This window comes from Mixophyes fleayi, chromosome 6 (assembly GCF_038048845.1).
Source record: "Mixophyes fleayi isolate aMixFle1 chromosome 6, aMixFle1.hap1, whole genome shotgun sequence".
Taxonomy (NCBI): domain Eukaryota; kingdom Metazoa; phylum Chordata; class Amphibia; order Anura; family Limnodynastidae; genus Mixophyes; species Mixophyes fleayi.
The window spans coordinates 77786660-77812069 of NC_134407.1; the positions used below are offsets into that span (position 1 = coordinate 77786660).

Genomic DNA, 25410 nt, shown 5'->3' on the forward strand with positions numbered 1-25410 from the left:
TCACTGATCTGGGCGGTAAATCGGATGTCTGCATGCTGCCCAGGTCAGTGAAGTGCTCAAAGAACACAGCAGGTCACGTGACCGGTAGCAACAGCTACTAATGTACAGACAAAGGACTGTTGGGACACACATTAGGATGTGTAAACGTCTGATATATGCAAATAATAGACCTGGCATTTCTTTAACATGCAAATGCTTTGCAACTTTCCATCCCTAACAGCAACATACAGGACTGGAAATTGCTTTGTGACCTGTCTAGTTTATATTTGCGTTGTGCTGCCTATCACAGTACTATATACTGTATGTGAATTTGTCAAATTGTAACTACTTCAGTAATGTAAAGAAAACTATCCGATATGAATAATATTCAGTATTTAGCTGACTTTCCAATGTAGCGCCATTAAAAAGCAAGTATTAATTAGTTAAGTTATAACCCCCCTCCCCACACACACACCCACGCACACCACACACACACACACACACACACACACTCTCTCTCCAACCCGTCCCATTCACTCTATTACGGACTGCTGAAGTCCCTCGCACGTTTTAGGGACATATCTTCATGCATGTCAAGAAGCTGAGACTGAACTTATATAAGTTGTTGTGATATAACTGGCCTAGTCCTTGTGCAGAAACCCACCAATCCACACAGACCACAGTGTGATCCACACGGTCAAGATTATTTATGAAGTACAGCAATAAGCGGATGTGTTAAATTGAAATCTCAATAGTGACGACCCTAAATGACATATTACTCATTCTGTGTTTTTGTCTCCCCCAAAAATTCTGGTGCTCTTGGCGACCACCTTTGTTCACCTAATGGTGGCAGCAGCCTTGAACCCATGGACTGTGGGGCATCTGTGCTAACCACTGTGCCACCCCTAGGATAGTTTTGTACCTGCTCAAGTGTGTTTTAATTCCCCCACTAGTCTCTACAATTTTTTTGTTTTCCACTTTGGATTGTTGTAAAGAAAAACAAACACACAAGCTCTCCAGTCTAACTCTTTCTCTCCCTTCCAATAAATAGTGACCTTTCTCTACGGAACTGTCTCTTGGCTGCCGACTTGACGGTGAAAATCGGTGACTATGGGCTGGCACACTCCAAGTATAGGGTAAGCACAGGGAATCTACAGGAGGGGAAAGTTTTGGTTTGAAATGGAGCTGGGTCTCCATGAAATATTTACTATGAAACATGATTTTTCATGGTCTTAACATTTTTTTTATTTGGAACACTTTTCTGTTAGTGCAGCTCTGTAACTTGGCCCGAACACATTGTAGCCATAATAAATATACATTTGTATAATATACAAGTGATGCTAATATATGTATGAACTTCTGTAAATAATATTATCTGTATAAATAGAGTTCTACTGTCATTGCTTATAATGGAGGTTTGTATGGACAGGTGAGCAAGATGTGAAGACAAGGCCCGAGCATTCTCTCTGTAGTATACTCTGTACTGTACCTGCATCTGTCCAGCTTTGATGCTATGTAATTGCCATGCAGAAAAGGGCAGTGAGCAACAAAAGTCACCTGACTTGTTTGTGACGCCAACCGTCCTGGTGCAGCATAAACTCAGATGCAATATCTCCTCCAACATCCAATTCCAGCTCCTTACCACTGTAGTTCTGTGCTTTTCAAGTAGTTACACTTTTCCCTTTTTCAGCTAAAATACTCCTTGGTTAGCCTCATTTATGGCTTATTGAGAGTGGCGGATCACCATGACTCCTCATTACACATGTCACTTTTTTTTTATATTTGAAGCTTTGTTTTACATTGAGCAAAGTGTGCCGGGAAACTTCTCAGCCAAAGTGTAACTGAAAGGTGCAAGTTGGACCCCTGTTGAAGTTACAGAATGAAACCCAGTCCCTGCCAATTTTGAACTGGAGCAAAAATAAAATCTTTTTGCACATGAAAAACGCTCTTTATCTCCATCTTTTGATGTCATTTCAACATTTTGGCTTCAGAAATTGTACTTTCCTTGAAATACTCCATGGCAGCCCTTACAGTGGACTAACCACCTGGTTCTGCTGAGTAGAGACAGGAAGAGGAATACCCCTGGAGGGTATATAAGGGGGCTACTCCTTCATACTGGTGTCTTGAGAACCTTCCAAAGCTGTCCTACAAAACACAAACTGAGAACATGGTGGGAATGTTTGGCTGACATGGAGTATTTCAAGGAAATTAAATTCATGGTAATTCTCCTATTTCCTTTTCATACTCCCTAGCAGCACTAAGGGGGGTATTCAATTGACGGCGGGATCGCCGAAAATCCCGCGCTCAAAGAATATTACCGTTAATACGGTAATCCTGCGTGGGAAAATCGTTAATACGGTAATTTACTCGCTGGATTTCAGCTCGCAGCTCAGGGAGCTGCGAGCTGAAATCCAGCGAGTAATTACCGTATTAACGGTAATATTCTTTGAGCGCAGGATTTTCGGCGATCCCGCCGTCAATTGAATACCCCCCTTAGAATGGATGTACCAAAGTAATATAATCAAATAGGGTGGGGTAAAGATGACAACACTGATAACACGGCAATCATAATGCATAAACTGTTTAGCCACTTCCTGAAGAATGTTCCTTTCCGAACTGCACCTTGGAATAGGATAATGTCTGGTCAGAGTGTGAGGATGTCCATTCAGCTGCTTTGCAGATATCATCTGTTTAGGCTTGAGCTTCGCCCAGGAGGTCACCACTGTCCTTGTAGAATGTGCCATTAATATGCCTGGCACTTTCCTTCCGTACCCTTATCCTTAATCCTGTGTAATGACATCTTTAATCCATCGTGCCACAGTAGGTTTGGATGGAGTATATCCTTTATGTGCACATTGTGGAAAGACAAAGCTGTTGTGTATTCCCAAATTTGTTCGGTTTGAAAATGTAAATAAGGATAGTTCTAACAAGACCTCGAATGTGTAATCATTCTTCTTTTTAATTACATGTTAATGAACAGAGAGATAAGAGTATGATCTCCTGGTTGGAAATTGTAAACTACTTCCAGTAAAAAAGCAGGATTAGTTCTTAACACCACTTTGTCTGTGTAAACGATTAGAAAGGGTTATTTACACCAAAAGGCACATAGGTCCCCGACTTGAAGAGCAGATGTGATTGCGACAAGAAACAGTACTTTTGGGGTTCATATGAGGATATCTGCGTTTTTAGTGCTTTACAGAACTGAAAGAGAAGAACCGTGGATGATAATTTAATATCCAAAAATACCAAGTGTAGATATGTGAATTTTGAGGTTAGAGAGAGTCAAACCCCTCATTAAGAAACTCCAAAACAATTGGAATTGTGACAGAGATGGGATCATCCAGCTTAGAGTTACACCTCACATTGAATATTTGGAATGGAAATTGTGCCAGATTCTTTAATAGACATTGGAAGAATTATTTCCTTACTTCAAGTGTGTCAATTATTTAATTAGAGATACTGTCAACATCAACTGCTCATTCTCCATGTCATCAAAGAGAGGGACTCTAGATTTCAATGAAGAAATGGTCCCTGGTGTAGAAGATCTGATTGTCGTGGCAGAGGCTGGTCCAGAAGAATCCCCCAGGTTTTCTTGTAATGCCTTTGAAGCTCCATAGGGGAGGATGGAGAAAGCTTGACCAAATTGTTTATTCTGGGTAACTGGTAAAATTCGAGTTGCTGTCATGGCGTACCTCACCTCATTTATGCCGAAAGGGCTGTTTGGAAGAGAGGATATGATATTGTCTGGAATATTGTTTCCCAGGCCCATAACTGTGTGCTTCCTTTAATTGTTGCATTGAGGAAGGAAAAATAAATAGTCTTGCTCTTCTATACTGTAGCAAGTGATTGGAACAACCTTCTATGATCTTTTGAATCATAGAGTCAAACTTTTGACCGAAAACAAGAGCCTTCAAAAAGAATTCTTCTTGGAAGAAAAATAAATAATATCTGAAGCAAATTAATTAAATTCCTTTTTGCAAACTTTCAACACATTTTAAGTAGATGCTCTCTACTAATCTTCTCTATGTCCTTATGCAGGGTACTGGCCCAAAATCTGAGTGCTCTTGAGTTTGAAGCCGCTGCCACACTAGAATAAAGTATGGGCTTTTTTTAATGGACTTCCATCCTCTAATGGAATGGTGGTTCTACCCTGGCTGTGGCCTAATCTATTTTTGGCAATATACTCCTCATCCTGGAAAGCATACATACTCTTCCTATTAGGTTGGCCTTTATAAAACAGTTGCTACTCTTTATTGGTTATATCTTTAAGAACTTGTATATGACAAACACTGTTTTTTTTTCTGTGTTAATCTTGAAAATGACATTCCGAGGAGGTTCAGAAGCTGGCGAATCATCAATTGCCATAGGCTTATTAATATGTGTCAGCATTATATTCATAACATCAAGGTTAATCAACCAAGGATCCTTTTTAATCCTCTGATATGGATTCATCTTCCATCAGTGAGTCCAATCATATCAAATGACTCGTAGCCAGAAGGACCAGGACTTATATAATCCATATCTTCAATAATGTTTCCTCCTCTCCTTCTGTCCTTTGTTTTGTGTCTTCTTTAGTGACAGCTTTATTTCGTCACCCAGTTAATAATTTCTTTAATATGTTAAAGGGGTTGAGTGTTATCAGTTTCAGGATCTCATCTTGTACAGTAAAAATTCCACATAACCATCAGGGTTATCACCTGCTCCATATAATAAGTTGTGAGATTTGCTACATTTTCTTCCTTCGTACAGGATCCAGAAGGGTACTAGGAAAGGAGAAACACTAACGAACTAACTAAACCAAATCCATAATAATGCAGAAAACACCCTTGACTAGGGGCTTACATTTTTGGTGGTGAGCTTCGGTCCCAATGCTGCAGGTACATGCCTTCGTGTCTGTATGGAGCGAATAATAAATAATGTCACATACTAAATGCTTACTCGGAAACAGCGTTGGCCAGAATAATGTTTACTTCCACACTTGATGTCCTCTGAGAAGAACCCACGTGAACTGAAGGCAAATGCCTCCAGCAGACAAGAGATGCAGAAGAATTCACAGACTGCTTGGACTCCAGGGAAGCTAAATTTTCGTTCCTGCTTGCACTACCCAAATTGCGCTACAGGGACCCTCTGGTAATCTGGGTTGAGATAAGCCCAGAAATAGAAAATAAATACTAACTAAACTAGAAAAAAAGCGAGAGACAGGGTCCAGGAGGAAGGAGGAGGCACCTTATATACTCTCCAGGGGAGTTACTTTTCATGTCTCTTCTCTGAATGATGAGGTTAATCCATTGCTGCCTGGAAGAATTAAAAGTAAAGCTAAATGTAGCTGTTTACTTACTCCATAATTAGCGAGGAACGCCCTTGCTCTACCCTACTCCCCCCATGGCCTGGTATAAACGTCTGGTTGTCCGCAAATGCCGACAAATATAGGTGCATTTGCAAAGATCAAGGCACACTGCACCTCCAAAAAGGGTTTATTCAGTGCATACTTTATTTATAAATATAGATTCCAACATATTATTCACACCATACATTATGGAATAATAATACAAACAAATGTCAGTGACATGAAAATAAAATAAAGATTGTTTTTAATTTTGTATCAGCTTAGTGTTTTGGGTCTTGTCTTGGATAAATCATATTATAGATGCAGGTTAGGAGAATTGTTAATGAATTTGAATTTCCATATAGTTAATTTTGTTTAATCTGTTCCTTCACCTCTGTACCATTCCTGAACCCGGCAGGGCATGCTGTGACTTGTAGTTCCAAAACAGTGTGTTACAGGCTGTCTTAAACCATTTCTAGACCTCTGGAGTAAATGCATCCCTGTATACAGAAGATTCATAATAATGTTTTACATGACACTATATGATTTATACACAGTATTTCCTTATATAGATTATATTCTTGTTTTCCAATATGCAATTATGCAACAATTATTGGTAGGAAACCTTGTGTTGATAAGAAAACTGCAGGCTGCATATATTCTTTCACATTTTTTTTATTTTATTTTTTTAAATTGGCTTTTTTTCTTCTTCTTTCAAAATCCACCTGCTGCGCGCTCACATCACACTCGCACCCAAGTAATCTGCACAGTGTAAAGGACTGACTGCCGACAGTTACATAGTGTCAATTGTCTTGTTGTTGAACTGAATGTCTCACATGAGAACTAGGGATGGCTGTTTCTTCTTACCACTCAGACACTCTGTTACTGTGTTACACACATTCTATGTTCTGTAACCAAACACCTGGCTCTCTGCCAGCTGTCCCCAGTCTGTGCCAGAGGAGGCACTGAGCTGCCCAGATTAAGGGAGGGGAGTAGGCACTCTTCCATCTCAGAGCACGTCTCTGCCTCAAGGGGGGGGAGGGGACTTCACTATAACCTCTCTCCGTCAGGGTGAGTCAGACGTCTGCTGATCCTCAGGGAGGGTGGGGGGCGAGTAGGAAGAAGCAGCAGGGAAGCTTGAAAGTGTGTCTGAGCGGGTAGATGTGTTTGTTTGTACCTTACAGGATGATTACCTTCTGACGTCGGACCAGCTGTGGGTTCCACTGCGATGGATTGCGCCGGAGCTCATTGATGAAGTCCATGGGAACTTGCTGGTGGTTGATCAGACTAAGGCCAGTAACATCTGGTAGGAAGCTATCTTTGTCACCCATGTAACAGTTGCACTCCTTGCCCTGGCCTGGGTGCAGCCCTGTGTATCCACAGTGATGAATTGTTCTGTGTTTGTCTCCATGAACTTCCTGTGCTTTTGTTGTTTACTACGCTTTGCAAAATTACGTTTCTCTGCACCTGCATTAATTGTTTATTTCAGACCTAGTGTATATAGAACATGGGTGTGGCCCTTGTTAATAATACTCTTTGGCCAATGGCTGTGCTGATAAAACAAACCCACTCATTTATTCAGTGACAGAATGGTAGAACTATATAACAAGCCAGCAACACAACATAGTTGACTGTAATAATTTCTATTCACAAGGCAAATAGGTTCTGCTTGTAGCACAGGTATATATTAACTGTTAAAACAAAATGTAAATATGGATTGGTGATGGTAGAAAAACAGCCAATGAGAGACACTTAAAGGGTCACAAGCACTTTAAAATGAAAGTTAGCTTTTATAAAAGAGCTATTAATAAAATATATATAGACATATATGGACTGGAGATGAATCTGTGATTGCAGGGGGGGGGGGGGAGTTTTTTTCCCTGTGCACAGCAAACTTCCTTTCATTAACCCAATTGTTTGACATTGCAGGCTGCTTTTTTAGGGTTTTGTTTTGGTTTTTTTATATGTAAGGGCTACTAATAGAGCTTTTGCATCTATTTACCCATATGTTTGGCAATCCAAACCTATATATCATGTGTTTTATCTTCAGTGGTACTTTATGATTTGTTAATAAAATGTACTTACTCCAGCATTCATAGATAGGCATAGGAAGGTCATTAGACTGTCTGATACAAATAAGTATAAACACAGCTACGACACCACACTAAGTATTAATGCTGATTACTCTTGTGATATCAGGGGCCTACTTTTGCACAAATACAACTAGTTTTACAGGGAAGCACATGACTTTGTGGCATACAATAGCAGTATCTGTGGGTGTGCAGTTTTCAGTGCTCTATGGGAGTAGGGGGGTTATATTTGGGGCATTCCTTATCACCAGGCAGCTCCTGCTTTTCCTGTAACTTACAAAATCGAGATTTAGTTTTGCAGAACAACATTACCTATATAGGATACAGTGGTGGAGGGGTCACATGTACCACTACCTGCAAATGGACTGGAACGTTCCTGACACAGTTGGATCTCATCTTATACAGAATATTAGGGGCATATTCAATTGTGAGCGTTAACGCTGCAAAACGAGTGCTCGTAAAATATTACCGTTTATACGGTAATATTGCGCGCGAAAAGCGTTAATACGGTAGGAGCTGCGAGCTGAAATTCCGCGAGTAATTACCGTATTAACGCTAAGATTTTTCGAGCGCTCGTTTATTAGCGTTAACGCTAACAATTGAATACGCCCCTTAGTGTTTTTAACCCAGGCATATCTAAAACCTTTACAGATGTACTACCTGCTATGTGGTTATTCCAAACATCTACAACTGATTTGTATAATATTTCCTAACAGTGCAGAGGGAGAGGAATATTCAGAGTTAGCCTGAAGAGATGTTGTGTCAGTCAGAGATTGAGTACTGAAGAATAGGGAGACTGAGCACTAGTGAAACGTAGGGTGTGGACACAGTCATTGTACAATGGTAATTATGAGGTTGAGGCACACGCTGATTGAATCGCAACTCAACAAGTAATTGAACAAGTTAAAACAAAGAGAGTACAGTACGGTGTTTACAGTTGGGCACAAGTGGAAAAAAAAAGACAACAGCTCCGATTGTTAGTCCTGTTATACAAATGGAGTTTTAAGCAACACACTACAGAGAAAATATGTTTTATAGCAGCATTTAGCTCACTTAATTCACCAATTTGCACTAATTTTATAAGTTGCAGTTTGTCCATCGACGTGCATGAAGCGTAGTTGGTGCATCTGACATTTGATCCATATATAAATCCGTGTACTGTGACTTTTTGAAGAAGTAAGTTCGTGGGGAATTTTTTTCAACATTGTCTGCTGAGAAGGTCACGCTGTAATCTTTCTGGCAGCGCTTGTCACTGTGCTTGTCAATTACTGATGTTTTCTTTCCCACAAAGGTCCCTGGGAGTTGCACTTTGGGAGCTGTTTGAGTTGGGGCAGCAGCCATATGACACCTACTCCGACCGGCAGGTCCTCTGCTATGTTATTAAGGAGCAGCAGCTCAAACTACCGAAGCCGCAGCTCAAGCAGCTGCTCTCAGACCGCTGGTAAGAGATCTGCGAGCATTGGAGGTCGTTATTAAATGCTAAACACACAGCGTGCACTGAGTATATGCTGAATATAGCGAGTACAGGTCAGATTGATATAGTAACATACTGCCCTAGAAAACCTAATGACATCATGGGGAAAAGGGGTGACATGTCATCCCTGCAATGCATATGTGCTCCTTTGTGAGCTGATGCCATCTTAGACATTATGGGACCCATGCGGAGTTGGACACATGTGTGTCATATAATACGCTGTAAAAACTGCACATAAAAATGTACGCTAATATGAGTCAGTCGCATCTCGAGATGCGTCCAGCTCTGCGCCAGTAGCATGTGCTCCAGGATTACGTCAGGTGTACTTACACTTTTTTTTTTAACATTTGATTTGATATCGAAAAAAACATTTGCTTTTAGGTTTGATGTATATTTCAAAAAAACAAAAAACTATAATGCAGCAGGTAAAATATTCCTTATCGTGTAGAAAGGAAACTAACAAAAACGTAATTCCAAAATGTAGCCACAAGATAACATAATACAGGAATGATCAATGAAGAAAGCACTATGCGCTTCTGATATGCACTATGCGCAAATGATATGGTTATTGACAGGCGTATATTCGGGTGTGTCTCCTCCGCATTTACGCAGACACGACCGTCCTGTACACAGACTGCATTTACATGCCCCCTCCCTCCACCACTCCAACTCTCCAAATTAGAGGAGGTGCAAGTGTGAGATCTGCATATGGATGTAGTGGCAAAAAAGTGGCACCACACCCCAAAAAAATGACCACAGCTGACTATGCTGCCTAGACTACTTCCTGAATTGTACTACCCTAGTATAGGATATATGCCTTGTTTGTCTATATGGTAAATACAGACCTGTCCTGGCTGTCTCAGTACTGATAACCGGTATACCAGTGTTATGTAAATGTTCGTTTAACATGGTGATTTATTTCACAAAAAAATACCTTTTGTTTTTCTTATGGGCCCAGTAGTTGTTATGGGCAGAAACATTAAAATGATTAAAATAAACCGTTTCACCTGCACATAAACATCTCCCACATCAAGTAGAGGATGTACACACAACAAAATTATCATCATGGAAACTAGAAACCACCAGGGATTTCCTTGGCAGAATAACACATAAGATGCATGGAGATGTCACTAGAGAAACATATGCATCACGGATTATATACCATAGAAACACGGCAAAGGTCAGTCACCGTGCTAACAACGGTAGCAGCATCAGCTATCCATCTCCAGAAGAGTCAAGAATCCCTTTATGGTGCAAATGAGATCATGTTTTAACAGCAGGAAAGTCAAACAAGTAGATTTCGAGTAGCATAGTATCTTCTGATGTTCAATGAATATATAAATAAAATAGGCTGATGTGACTGATTGGAGATATGTTCTGCCCACCAAGATCAGAATTGCATCAAATCAGACAGTTGTTTTGGTGGTCATATGTAATATCAGGCACATTTATTCTAAAATGACCAGTTTGGAAGACTATATAGTCCTATGGATAGGATTTCCATAGCTGGGTAATAACAAAACTGGACATCCTTGTGACCTGAAGTTTACTGAGGACATGAATTCTGCTCTGTACAACCTTATAGGTCTCAAAAAGGTAAAACAGTTGTAAGAAACTATTCTCACTTTTGTTAAATAAGCTGCAACAAGTGAATTTAGTGAAAATAAGTATTAAGATTATAGTTTAGGTTGTGCAAAAAGGGGACTTTCCTAGGAAAATTAGAGACATTGGAACCCTACATGTGGTCAGTTTTCATACTTAAGAACAATTGCAGATGTGGCATTAACAAGATTAAGATAATAAAGTAAATGTATAGCTAAATGAATTTGTTTAATGTACACCTGTAATAGCACATGGTGCTCATTTAGGGCCTGAGTCCTTAAGGAGAGCAAAGCACAGAAAAGAGCAAGGTTGCTCCTAGACAAACCATGTTACAATGCAAGGGGTGTAAATTAGTTTACTATATAAGGAAAATACTGGATGTCTTTTCATGTAGCACATAAACTTAATAGATATATATTTACTCTGAAAGTTTCTCTACGCTATGCCCTACCCCAACAATAAATCTGTCCCCACATTTTAAATTTACCTACACCTTCAACATTATGTAACCATGCAACATTATTTTGCCAAGGTGCAAGTTTACTCCTTTTTTTCTTTTTTTTTTGCTTTGCTGTCCTTAATAACTCGGGCCCTTCGTGTTTTCATGGAGTCCTTGTACGGAGTGCATGACTGTGGATTAAAATTAAACACATTCCCCCTTTTTTCATTGGCTGACAATGGAGAAAAAGCTGCTGCTGCTCAATGAGTGTGGCACTGGGCTGTGATATCATCTCTGTGATGAAGGCTTGATTGGATGAAATGTCTTGACTGTCCAATCAAATGCAGCCTTTTATACCACAACACCCAAAATACCTTCAACAGTGCCTTTAAGGGTTTGGTGGGAAACAGAGACGCCCTTGTCTCAACTGCTAGTCATTATGAGAGAAAATGTTGTTTTTTTGTATTTCTTTTAACTAAATGATAAACTCATGTTTTGCATTTTCTTCCAGGTATGAGGTGATGCAGTTTTGCTGGCTACAGCCTGAGCAAAGACCCACAGCAGAGGAGGTACACCTTCTTCTTTCCTACCTGAGTGTCAAAGGAGCGGGCGAGCTGGAGGAGGAGTTTGAGAAGCGGTGGAACTCCATGAAACCCAATGGAACAGATAGTGGAGGACACCATGAGACCGAGCTCTCCTCTTACCCGCTTCTGGAGCACTTCTCCTCCGATGGATTCCACACTGATGGTGATGATGTGTTAACTGTGACTCAGACTAGCCAGGGGCTCAACTTTGAGTATAAATGGGAGCGTGGGCGGCATGAGCAATACCCACTGAGTCCAGGGTGCCAACCATATCAAGATATGTACTACACAACAAACACTAGTGACATGCTCAGTCTGGGTGTGTCACCATCTGGCTATGAGAATAAGGACTGCAACCTTGAGTCTCGCCCGCTCGAGTTGGTACCTGTCCTGAGTGCCCGTAGCCCCTCAGTGGCAGGAGACTATTACATCCGTATTGAGGAACCTTTGGGCAGCAATCTTCAGCAGGATTACAGCCCGGAGCACAGTGTAAAAGAGGAAGAGGGACCTATGACTGAGCAGCAACCATGTGAAAATAGTCCTTCTGTAAGCCTTTCTATGGAGCCTCTGTTGGTACAAGTAGACTCTGCTGAAGATGACTGTCTGCTCAGTGAGGCTAAAAAACAAAGTTATTGCTCCTTTTATGAAAATGAGAAGGAAGAAAAACACCTGGTTGACTCTTTAAAAGAGGAGAAAGATGGGTTAAGTTGCTTTTCTGACCCTCTTGGAGCGTCACCGTCTTTGATGCAGCTGTGCCAGGCCCAACTAGGCACAGAAGAGCTGGTACTGCTGAATATGTCGGAAAGTGAGGACAGTAGGCAGGTCTGCACAGAACAAATTGATTCTACTACAATGAAATTTGAAGCTGAAAATGAGAACTCAGAGTATGGTGACTTTCAACGAGATTTATCAGTGAGGACCTCTCGCCTTGCTACATTTTCCCCACACTGGGCATCAAACATCTCATCGAACAATAACATCTCGAGTGAGCCTCTACAACACAGCTCTGGTGTCTGGTGCAATCGTCGTGCTGCAGACCCCCAGAATACTGAGACTGAACCATATGGACCTGAATCGTGGCAGATAATAGACTCTGGGGAGGGGGACAATGTCAGCATTTTAGCTGCAAGGAGGGAGAATCTGTTTTACAAAGCCGAGGAGCCAGTGGTGCAAGGATGTTCAATCTTGTTGGAAAGACATCATGTTACCTCTCACAGCCTATGCTCTCCGTCTGCAGCAGACGTAATACAGAGTGATCCCATTGTATCAAACTCCGATCACATCCGCCATCCTTTGGAATCCCCAGACAGTACAGATATTGACTTGGCTCAGGAAATGGACCCACTTGGTGTAACTTTACTAGGACATTTTGAAGCCCCCATTCAGTCAGAACCTGCACATAACCTTCACATTATGGAGGAGGACATATCTGTTGCTGTATTGCAAGAGGTTTCTCTACAGACTTTATCAGAGGACCACTGTAATTGTCTTTCACCCAATAAGGAGAGAGATAGCCCTAAGAAATTGTTCTCTAAGGACTTTTACCAGTTACAAAGTGACAGTGATGATGAAGACACCATGGAGTTGACTTCAGGGGTGTTTACAGACCTCTCCAGTGAGCGGAATGACATGGCTCCATCCTTCAGATCCTTGCAGAAACAAGTAGGAACTCCAGACTCCTTGGATTCTTTGGACATGCCATCCACAGCCAGCTCGTGTGATGCATTTAGCCTTGGAACCTACACTCCCTGTGTACAGCACAAAGCTCTGGACAGTGGCTATGATACTGAAAACTATGAGTCTCCAGAGTTTGTTTTGAAAGAGCCACAAGATAATAGAGAGACTGAGGTTTATTACCAGCTGAGTCAATCTCAGGAGCATAGCCTAGAACCTGGTGAAATGTCAATGTCCCGGTCAGTAAGCAGTGATTTACAAAGTTTAGATGCCAAAAATCCGTACAGAGATTCTGCCTATTTCTCAGATTATGACTCTTTTAACCGTGAAGAAGAGGAAGCTGACCAGGAAGTTGAAAGAGAACAGGAAGAAGAATCTAAGAACTTACAGTGTGTAAAGTTGGATTTAAAAACTACAGCTTCAGATGTAGCTGGAAGTGTTGAGGACTTAAAACGCACAAATGTGGAGGATGGTACCCAGGAATCTCTCTCACCTCAGCCTCCTTTGCCAGCGCCAAAAGAGGTTTCATTACTGCAGCCTCCTCTTATAGTAAGGGAAGAGTCAGTGGATGAAGGTTTGGGCCTAGAATGCCTCAAAGATTCTGCTCCTGAAAAACAACCCAGTATATGTTCATCTATAGAATCAGTCGCACATAGGACCTTCACACTATCCCCTGTCCAGTTGTGCCTGACCAAAGCTTGCACGGTTAAGCAAGGTGCACCAGGTAGTATCACATTAACCACTGGGCTGCAGGCAGAAGAAAAATCATCCTGCAATAGAGAAGCACTAGGAGCATCCTACCTACCAAAATGCCTCTCTCCTCCACTTATTCGGAAGGAGAACAGAGTAGGTGAGTCCCCAGAAGATGAGGATGAAGAAAGTGAGGACAGTGATGAATCTGATGAGGAGCTCCGTTGCTATAACATCCAGGAACACAGTGAGGAGAGCGAGGAGGAACACGCTAGTGTACCCATTGTTATTACAGATAACGGCAACTCTGGACACCTCCGAAGCCTTCTGAAGACACCAAACTTCTTGCCTCAAACTGTATCAACTGATATCGACAGAAAGAAAAAAGCGGTCTCTTTCTATAATGATGTCACTGTCTATTTATTTGACCAGGTATGTTTCCTGCTTTGAAAAACTCGTGAATAACATGGGGAAATTAACTTAATTAATTAGCGGTGGGGGCTGAGGTTGTTATATAAGGGGAGGCAGTTTTGTATTCATTCCTTTTGCATTGTGTTTCTTTGTATTCTATTGTGTTCTAATGGTATAGCCTTATCTTCTGCCTCCTCTTGCGGTGAAGAATAAAAAGTGGAAGTGGATTAGCCACAATAAAACCACTTTTAATGAAATGCATTTAATGTATTTTAATGTTGCCGCTGATTCTGTTGAACCATAATTATGCAAAAAAAGTAGGACATGTCTGAATGGAGTAAAGAGACTGTAAATATGTCTACTTAAGAAAGCACGGGGAAAAAACGTAAAAATCTTAATTTAGGATTTAGTAATGTATTTTTGTGAATTTAAATAGTATATTGTGTAAAAGGGTATTATTCCATTCCAAACATTCACTTGAGTGAAGCTAGAGTTCCCCTTTTAACCTTCATTGGTCTAGTACAGTTTAGAGCAAGTATCTAATTGGTTGCTGCACAATTGCTTGTTGAGGAGGCATACAGTGAGGAAATGTCTGAAACCGCAAGAACTCACTATAATCCTGTAGAGTTTGTTTTCAACGCAACATCCCATTGATGCTGATTAAATATAATTATACTGTACAAGTAAACAAAAATATGTTATTGTCGAAATACTGTCAATATACTTCATGTATATACAGTGGTGGGATTCAAATAAATTAGCAACCGGTTCTCTGCCCTAATGACTGTTTTAAGTATACAAAAAGATATACCGAAAGGTAGTTTAATATTTCATGCATTTAATACTCAAATTAATATACTCAAATAATAAATAATTTATACTCAAATATTTAATGATGCTAATATCAAGATAATATGAATCATGTTATGCCACACAGTAGTGCCCCCATTTCAAATTATGCCACAGTAATGCCCCTCTTCAACACACGCTGCCTTTGCTGCCCCTCAAAACACTCTGCCATGTTGCCTGTGCTCCCCCTTGCTCCCATTCCTTCACTTACCTTATCACCTTCTTTCTTCTCTTTTCTTTTCTTGATTGTCGACTCCTCTATGCGCCGCTCCTCACTGAACGTCGGGCGAGATGTCATGCTCGACATTCAGTGCAGACGACGCAGGGAGGAGGAGTGCCGATGCGGACTGGTGATTTTTTTTTTTTTTTTAAGGATCCTGTTTCCCCTTCCCCACCAACAAAGATGGTGGACTCTGGTTCGTCGAACCGAGCCTAAAATTAGGTTTCGGTTCTGGTGAACCGGCTGAATCCCACCACTGTGTATATGTAACAAGTTATAGTCTTGAATTTTCACTTTATCTGTACATAGCAATACCTATAAGTGGAGTAGATGGGAACATTTTTGTTTTTAGGTTGATGTGTTATAATACTATTTATTTTAGAATGAATCTGCTTTCGGCTTTTTTTTTTCTTTTAGCATGCATGAATAAAATATTTGGATTACTTGTATCAATTATTTGCATACTTACCATATACATTAACTACATAGTTAATGTATATGGTAAGTTTGGTATTGATTGATTTAAATGAATAGATGCAAGCAGTGCCTGCAGCAGAACCCATGTGAACCCTAATATACCTGCAATTGGAAGGCTTTCTCTGAAGCTATCCACTTTTTGGTTGTAGGAGAGCCCAACACTGGATCTGGCCGAGCAGGACTTCCCAGAATTGCCTACTGTGATGCAGGACGTAGAACAGGAGCCTGCAAACCACCTGCTAAGTAAAAGTAAGGACAGTATTCATTTTCTCATTGTAGCAGCATGAATGCTTTAACAAAAGAGAGATCTGGCGCAGTCTGTACCACTTTTACTGAGCTGTCAATCAAACATTAAATCTGCAATGATGTTGAGACTAGATAAACATAGCACACAAAATAAACACATTGTGTCCATATAGAAAATACAACTGCAGTTTTCGCTCTTACAAAGGGTGAGTTTACTCTCTAATCCTGCAAACAAATATGATTGTCTAGTATGGCCAGACAATGAGTTGCTCATATTTTAAATGAGCAACTCATTATATGCTAGACGAAAAACCAGGTTAACCCGGTCAGGGTTATGCTATGTGTTTTGGGGGTACACTCCTTGTGGGTCTGACACACTTCCAGTACATTTCCAGAAAATCCAGGAGCCATTAAATTTAGTAAGGAAGGGATAGGGGGCACTTCTAGAAAATCCTCTGGTATGATTCACATAATGAAAAGGAAAAGAGTTTTTTGGGGGGAAATGTTATATAACATACATTTCCAAAAGAGTAACACAATCAACTCTGCACTGTTTGTTCTTCTCTTGGATTAAATTATGTTTGTGTTGCATATTATTGTTGTATGAATATTGGTTCATTCCTACTCCAGTAGAACACTCTTAATATGGCCAATGATACAGATGTTAATTGGTGTTTGCTTATGCGTCAAGAGCAGTGACTAGCCAATGCAAGCAGGGCATGTAAAAGGCGGTATTCACAGTTATTCCCATAGAGTCCCCTCTTCTCGTCCCACTCCCATGAATAGATAAGTATTTGTTCTTTGATTAATATTTTTACTGGTTTCAGCTTTTGCTAACCAAGATATCTCCCAGCTCTATGGTTGCAGTTGCAGGTCCTTGAAAACAGAACATAGTGATTCTGTCACATGTTGCGTGCTCCTTGCTGATTATAACCACATCGTTAATGTTCATGTTTTGTCTGAAATGGATAGATGCTAATTAATTGCCTTCATCTTGTCACCAATGTCACGACGGGCACAGATATTCTTGTATACTGATGTGCTCACAAATATGTGCCAGTACCATTATGTTCGCTCTCCTTTGTGAGGTGAATGTCTTATACCAGATCACACAGTTGAGACAGGCTCCCTCATTATGTGTCTTTTGCTTGACAGGTGGTGGTGAGTTTGAGTGGGATGAGGCCTTGCCTATTAAATCTGTGAAATCCTCCTTTATAACCTCTCTCACGCCGGCCATGCTGAATCCTGAAGTAAACAGTACCCCTGTGCCCATACCCTTGCCCGTCCAGAAGCCGGCACTGCCTGTTCAGCTGTCCAGATTCAGCGTGTCTCCAACTGCTGTATCCCGATTCTCTATAACACATGTGGCAGATAATGCCATGGGATCACTGGAAGGTGAGAGTAAACTTGAGTAGTTTTGTATGAGGTTTACAGCTCACTTCACAGATGTGTGAGCACCCATTGTATTGACTTCACAGCAATGTACATACGTATGCCACTTTGGTTACAGCTAAATTCTAGTGCCATCCTCTTCCATCACAATATTCAGAGTATGACGGGCATTAATACGAAACTAAATTCATCAATGCATCTTGTCTGCCTCCTATCACTTGAGTGGCACTCAGAATCTTTTGGACCCTTATGTAGGGTGAAGATTTCTCAAGCTATAAATGTTACTCTTAGCTGCTTCTTCTGGTGCCAAGTGCAGTAAAAACACGATCTACCTATTGCCATTTCTTGCTATAATCTGGGCTCAAGAGTGGGTTTGGTAACATTTGACTTGAGGGACAAGCACCACTATATGGCCCATAATCACCCGAACCCACTACTGTATTTTTCAGTTATAGGCAGTTATAGGAAGATAATCATGACTAAGGCAATCTTCTCTGGTACTTTTTATTAATGGGGTTGTCCACATTCGAACAAGTCCCCCAGATATAAAACCTCATTATAGAACTCAGTCGATTCAATTCTCTGAAACAGAGAGGAGAACTTAATAATGTTAGCTGAAGCAGAGCTGGAATCGAGAAAAAGGGGGAACTTTAAGAGGGAAGTAGCCGCCTCCCAGATTTGCTACACACTTTTATATACACTTATTCTCATGTGTCTGGATGTATCAGGAGATCTTTAAAAATAACCATTCTTCGTCAACTTTGCTATATTAGAGCTAAATTCAGTTAGTTGCTTTCTATGAGGAAGTGAGTGGAGAGACATTGGGTGCGGCAGTACTTGTGGTTTTAGACTTTGCAAAAACATTCACACCATTGCTTCACAGCAAGTATGTATATATTATGGAAAACTGGTGTCTGTACAGGGTGGAGATAGTTGCTAATGAAAGATAATATACTGTATGAACCGTACCCTAGTGTTTAAATATGTTTTTTAATATTCCTGTTTTACTAGCATTGTACCTTGTGTGTGTGACCACAATTGCTAAGCAAGCCTACATAAGGTCCAGTACAGAGTAATTTGAATTTGCTTGATCTGGTGTGTTTGGCCATTGGTTATCAGACTGCATGACCAGATCACATGCAACTTGATCTGTGCAGTCAACCAAATGACACAGATTGGGCAATAAAACTGAATGACTGGATCTGCTTGTGTGTGGCCAGCGTAATGGCCACACACACTTATGGACCACCTACAGTGTGGAAATACCCTTTTAAAATGGAAATGATTAAGGTCATATGTGTAGATACAGGATTAATATTTCCTTAATCATTTCCATTTTAAAAGGGTGTTTCCACACTTATTGACCACCCTGTATATATGGAGCTTATAAAGTTCAAATTAAAATATGCCTACATTCCCTTCCTGTCCATTGGTTAGATACATTCTACTTGAGTTTATCTATAAAGGCAGCTTCAATAAAGCAGAAACAGGGCATTTGCTCTTGAACCACCGTTAGACTAGCACCATACTAGAGCCTGGATTAAAGCCGTAAAACAATAGACATTGTACCTTACCCCTGGTGAAAACGGGTTGCCTATTTTTTAAAAGATAAGAATCTCCTCTTTCAAGGGACTTGCTTGACCAAATTAATCCTAAAGTGGAGAAAAAATACTCAAACTCAATCCTAATTATACTGGTAATCCAAACCCTTACAATAAGCTAAACTTCTAAACTAAATTTACCCACAGTTTAAGTCCTAGATCAAACATTCATTCAATGAATAATTAAAGTTTTCACTGTAAACATAGCCCAACCTTTAAAACTATTAATTATTTGTAACTAGCTCTGGCCTTCCTTCCCAAAATGTAAGAACAGCCCTCAAAGTGTAGATTACGCCAGTACCAATATAAAGAAGGAAAATCTGCTCTCCTGAGAAATTTTAATTACTCTACTATTAGGATACAGTCGTAAGATACCCCTTGTGTTTTACAAAGGGGCTAATGTGATTTATGTCCATTGATAGTTGTTGTTGTTGGCCCAAGCCAGAGTGGTTTTGAATTTGAGAGATTGAAATAAACTTGCCTATTTACGCTGCAACTTAATTAAAGGATAACTATACTTGAAATGATATAAAATAATCTTGCTTAATTAAAATCATTATTCTTACTTACGGGAATAACTCCTGATACTTCAACTATCATTTTCAGTCAAAACTTCTATTTTAAGATTCAGGCTTGTAGTTGCAGCCATTTCGCAGACATGTGGAAAAAAAAATGACACTCCTTACAGACATCTGTGACTGGTCATTATAGTCCACAGTTTGTTGGATAATGAGAACACTTCATGTCCATCAAGGAAATATAGTGCTCTTTGCCTCAGTGAAGCATCTACCTTTTAAATATACAATGTTAAAGCCTGAATGTCAGTAGTTGCCTTGCAGATAATATCAATTATCTGTACATATTTGTGGATTAATTTACAGGGCATGACCAGAGGAGTCCCAGCAGTTATTAGTGACATCCTATGCTCTGCTTATACATTAAGCTGATTATGCTCTATCAGTACTCTTTTTAGCCAAGTCGGAGCTTGCCACAAACCACAAAAATCAGAGGGTGGAATAAGTATTTTGTCACATTTTATTTTCTTAACAAAACTGTACTAGAAGTTGACTGTATGTTTTCAGTCTGGTAAATAACATTTGCATTCTATTGTCTCCCATATAGAGAAAGTGCAGTCTGGAGAACAAGTTTGACGGATAACTGCATGGACTCCATTTTAAATTGGGGGCTCACATATGAGCTTCTGAAGCTCAGGACTGGATTACACATACTGCGGAGCTGGAGGTTTTTAGAGAGATGTTTTACTGTTATTCTCTGCTGCTGTGAAGGGACATTTTCCTGATACAAACACAGATGCAGTCAGCTGTGTGTGTGTGTGTGTGTGTGTGTGTGTGTGTGTGTGTGTGTGTGACTGTGTGGTGGGATCCTCAGCTGGTGTACTTCTTACATGGGGACACTTTTGTGGTTGCACTAAAGGTTTGGACCTGTACCAGGGTGTCTGTTGGATTGTGTGTGAGCGAACGCCTATGTATGTACTGTATGTTTATTTTATCATGAAGAATGTGGACCTGTGTGTTAATATACATATACAATTTTAATGAATTTGTGTATACATACTCTATGTATATAGCTATATATGTTTGTCTCTTTTTGTGTTCTTGTCATGGAAACATTTAGAGTGTTTGTCACTTGCACACAGTGCTTGCACCAATATTCAGCATAATTATTGTTGACCCAGACACAAACTGCAACTAGGCGATGGGTACACTTTAAATACAGCTTTAGATCTGCACCCTGAGTGATGTATAACCATTACTGGTTCAACCTTACACTGAAGAAAATATATTCCCATTACAAGGCTCAATGGCTGGAGCTTGGATGCCCCTCCAATATGACCGTGTTACTGCCTACTTGTTCAAATCTACTACTTCAGACTTGAAATCATCGTTCTCTGCATTTGAAACCTTGTATGATCAGGCTGGAGCTTATAACATCTCATTGGATCAACTATAGGAGCAGCTACTTCTTCCCTCAGAGAGCACTGATCAACAATACTGAACGATATCATGCTGAAGAAAATAACTTTATTACTATACATTGTATGTTACACTTTGCCTTCTGTCCCTTACTCTGGATGGTTAGTGAAGAAGAGAGGACCAGATAATAGGTGCTGCATGTCCTGATAATTGAAAGGTAAACTTCCTCCAGGGGCCCTGGGTCAACTTGATGTAAAATCCAGACTTGAAATACCAAGAAACCAGTCGGCCACATAACATTTCTGGCTCTGCAGCAGACGTGACTAGGCCATTCGTCGTCCTCTGGTGCAGTTGTAGACACTCCCTCCCTATAGTACATACTGACATATTGCAAGGTGTGTCTATTTATAGGTTATAGAGGTGTATGAAAATATTTATATTTTGTAACAGATTATAAATGAAAAATGTATCTTTAAAAGTCCTGCTGTTTATGGGTAACCAGAGCAGAAGCTTGAACCCATGTGTGTGTATGTACATATCTATATACTGTATATTGTAAGTGGGTTAAAGGACCACTGTACAAATTATTTTATTTTTTACAATGATCATGTGACCAACACAGGTTGTTTTGTGTGCATATAAAAAATAACACATGCATTATCTTTATTTGGATAGAACATGTATACAGCACTTTAAATGTCAAATTTTAGAATACATTAATCTTGATTCTGTACCTTTAACTGCTCCTGTCTCCTAAACATGGTGCAGGCAGCCTTTTATAGGGCTGAACCAGTATTCATTTAACTGTAGCCTATCCACAACCACTACAGATGATGATGCAGCCTAAGAATTTACTAGGAACCAGTCTTCTCTTTATGCCTAAGTATTGGTTCAGGCCATAAAATGGCAGCCTCCACAGCACTTTTATAGGACTTTTGTCACCTGAATTAATTTTGTTTTCCACAGGCTTTTTTTTTTTTTTTTTTTTTTTTTTTTCAATGTATCTGCCAGAACAAAAGTGCATGCTTTTATTGTCTACCAACTGTATCCCAGAACAGACTTATACAGACAACCCCCTTTATAATCCCATCCTCCATGGCATGTACAGTCCTTCATACCAGGTCAGGTGGAAGTGAAGATCCCCTGCAACAGGCCATTTGGTTTTAATGTGTATGTTGCCTAAATAGTGTTTATCTGAGATACTGGACCCAAACATGTAAATGATAAGAATATTACATCACAGGGATGCTAATTGTCCATATTTAATGTACCAGGCTACAAACCAGGTACCTTTTATACATATAAACAGAGCTTCAGGGTGATTTCAAATATCCTTAACATTTATCAAACATGGCGTCTTATAATACATGTGTTATCAATGAATATTGATGTGGTGACATCAGTAAATATCAACAATATATATTTACTGTAGTTTATATAGAATTAAATTGGGGTTTTTGTTGTCAGCCTAATGCTTTTGCTTTGTAAAATTGGGTCTTGTTTTCTGCAAGATACCTTACTATAAATTGTGACTGAAATGACAACACTGATTTGCCTACCAGAAGTAGGTAAAAAAAAAAAAAAAATAGGCTACAAAAATGTTACAACATTATTCCTCAATATATGCATAGCTTTTTAAGTTACTCATTTTCATTATTTAAATTCCCTTATTTTGACAAGCACAGAGTGCATTAAATAGGTGGGGGGGGGGGGGTTTAAAGTATGTTCTCAAACATTTTCTCCTTTATAGTTTCTATGCAGTATATGACGTTGTTTGAGATATTGTAAAGCTATGCATACGTTTCTGCCACTATTTATACAAAAGATTCTATTTGTATATACCTAGGCTAGTACTGCATAAATAGTGGTTTATATTATCTGTAACAATATCTAACTACCCCCTCTTACTGTCCTGGTTGCCAGTTGTCATTGATACACAGGCATTGGTGATGGAGAACATGTGAATTTCTAGTTAGGGTGCCTTATACAGGTAAGGTCTCAATTAGAGTTCGGAGCAAATCCCAGAAAGGGTGCACATTGGCGCCTGGCCCAACCATATTCTACAAATCTTCTTTTTCTTTTTTCTTTTTTTTTTTTTTAAGCGTTGCAAGCAGGTAAAATTATGCCTGTCGCTGCATGTTGCCATTTTAGTCTAACACTGCAATTTTGAGTTGCGCTATGATGCACTTTAAATCTGCCTTTTACATTTTAAATTTTGCCCCCACCCTACAGTGCAACATAGTTTTGACAAGGTGCAAAATTTCACTTTCTCGCTGGATTTACTCCCAGCTTTAAATCAGTCTCCCAGTGTCATGGCTGGAAAGTATTCTACTGGAGTTGGCCAATTATTCCAACAGTTCATCCTCAACTGGAATTTGAACTCTGGTTCTGCGTCTGATGTCCAGTATCCCTTTATAAGCTGAGCCTCTGTGTTTTGCTATAGTCCTTTAGGCCGCATTGAGTAGATCAGCTTTTGTATTTTTTTGTAAATTTGAATGTGATGTATAAATAGAGTAGGCATCAGAATGCCAGTGCCTGCCTGCCTCTGCTGGTCATCCTAGCCATGATGTACATTGAAGGTCAGATAGAACATTTTCCTGCAACCCTCTGAACAGGAGATGAGTGCAGGCACCGAGATTAACGATACCATGGATGGATTTTATTCTAACAGCGGTTTGCTTCCATTGTGCATGGAAATTCACGTGAACGGGATCTGCAACGATGTTTATTTGCAGGAGCCCTTTATTTCTTGTTGAGGGATTCTGCCTCCAATCTCAGCATTCACTTACGGTCTTAGATATTTCATCTTGGCTTGTTTTAGTTGTGCCTCTGGGCTATGGTTTGGTTTAAGGCATGTTTCATCTGCGTGCCTGTGCCTATTAGATTAATTTTACGTTTTATGACCTCTGTGTATGCACTTACTGTTTAACTGTGAACTTTCATGAATTTATGCTTTACCTGTGTCAAGCAGGAATCCATTTAGGAATAACCTAGCAGCCCTTGTTATATACTTCTCAACATCTGAAATGGGTCATATGTGGTTTGTTAAGGACAAGGACACAATCTCATTGTAAAACAAAAAAAAAACACACACATGGGTACACCTGAGTACAGTTGGCATACTCCTCAGTTATTATAATTTGCAGGTTTATTTAAACGTTGTTCCCATACTGCTAAATGTATTAGGCACTGGGACGCTCCTGTGTCAGAGCACATTACAAACTGGGCAGAATAAGTAAACTGATGATACCGCTAGTTTCTAATGAGGCATAAAGTAGTTGATAAATAGTGAAAGCTGTACAATTACAAATAGCAGAACAGCATGCATGAAAGAGGTGATAAGGAGAACGCACTAATTTCTTTGTGTGCATAAGTCTCATGAATTGAAGCCATGCTATATAACTTCTTTGTCCAGACCACAAGTAAACAGGGCGTGCTGGGGCATGAGGCGTGATGTCTTTAATATTAACATCTGGGAATTGCAGGATCGTAATGAATTCCCATTTGAGCATACAGTAAATGCTTTAATAATGCAATAAACCAGTGTTATTACTAAATATAGAATTAAAAAGCACCTTTACTGTATTTCACCAGGGTTCAGCAAATTTAGCAGCAGTGTATTTTGGAATGCACATCATGCCATTCATTATAATGGCAAAACCAGAAATAGCTTTTCTGAAATGTTTATAAACAAGGCAAAGTTTTCATACTTTATTTTAGCTCTAAAGACATTTAGGAAGAGATCATATGGAAATGCCCTTTACAGTTTGTTTTATTGGATACAGTGGGTAATATCTTTGAAGTCAATCCACACTTGAAAATCAAACGAGAACGCAAAGAACCTTTTGGTTTCATTTGATCTCTCCTCTGCAGTGGTTTGGCACAGTGGCCATTTATATCAGTCATGTATGATGTACGCAGGCTCCATAGTTGCATTGCAATCAATTAATTTACATATTACATACATGCTTGCATTGGGGGAAGAAAACTGCAACATGTATGTGCAACTATGCAGCCTGTCTATTTCATACATAACTAGTATTAAACAGCCAATGTGGTCACAGGGCCAATTTTCCAAACAAAATCTCTGGTCTGGCCACTGGCTTTATGTAACGTGCCTATATACAGCCCACTACCTTTTTGTGGTGGTGATGGGTATTTTTTCCGTTTTTTTCTTTTTAGTCCCTGTTTAACAATTGGAGGGGGGAAAAACAAAACGCGGGTGTAAGGTATTAAAAACCAAAAGCAGCTCAACGTCATTCAGACCTGCTGAAAGCAAGGTAGCCAATCAGTCGCCAACCTCATTAATGGCGTATTCTTATTACCCTACCACTGTCAAGCCACCTATCTGCACTATCATGGGGCAGGAGACTTTACATTGTTATATTGTATACAAATAGTAGTAAGTTTAATGTGTGAAAT

General features: G+C 39.8%; 1 protein-coding gene across 3 annotated transcripts in view; it reads left to right on the forward strand.

The window, feature by feature from the left end:
* Positions 1-22454, forward strand: part of AATK (apoptosis associated tyrosine kinase) — an 88661-nt gene extending 66207 nt beyond the window's left edge. For all 3 annotated transcript variants that reach the window (XM_075216899.1, XM_075216901.1, XM_075216900.1), the window contains 7 exons: positions 1031-1115; positions 6490-6611; positions 8687-8836; positions 11422-14290; positions 15965-16064; positions 17217-17456; positions 20177-22454. In XM_075216899.1, the coding sequence (XP_075073000.1) occupies positions 1031-1115; positions 6490-6611; positions 8687-8836; positions 11422-14290; positions 15965-16064; positions 17217-17456; positions 20177-20205 (3595 nt within the window). In that variant the 3' untranslated portion in view covers positions 20206-22454. The remainder of the gene's footprint in view (positions 1-1030; positions 1116-6489; positions 6612-8686; positions 8837-11421; positions 14291-15964; positions 16065-17216; positions 17457-20176) is intronic.
* Positions 22455-25410: the final 2956 nt, after the last annotated feature.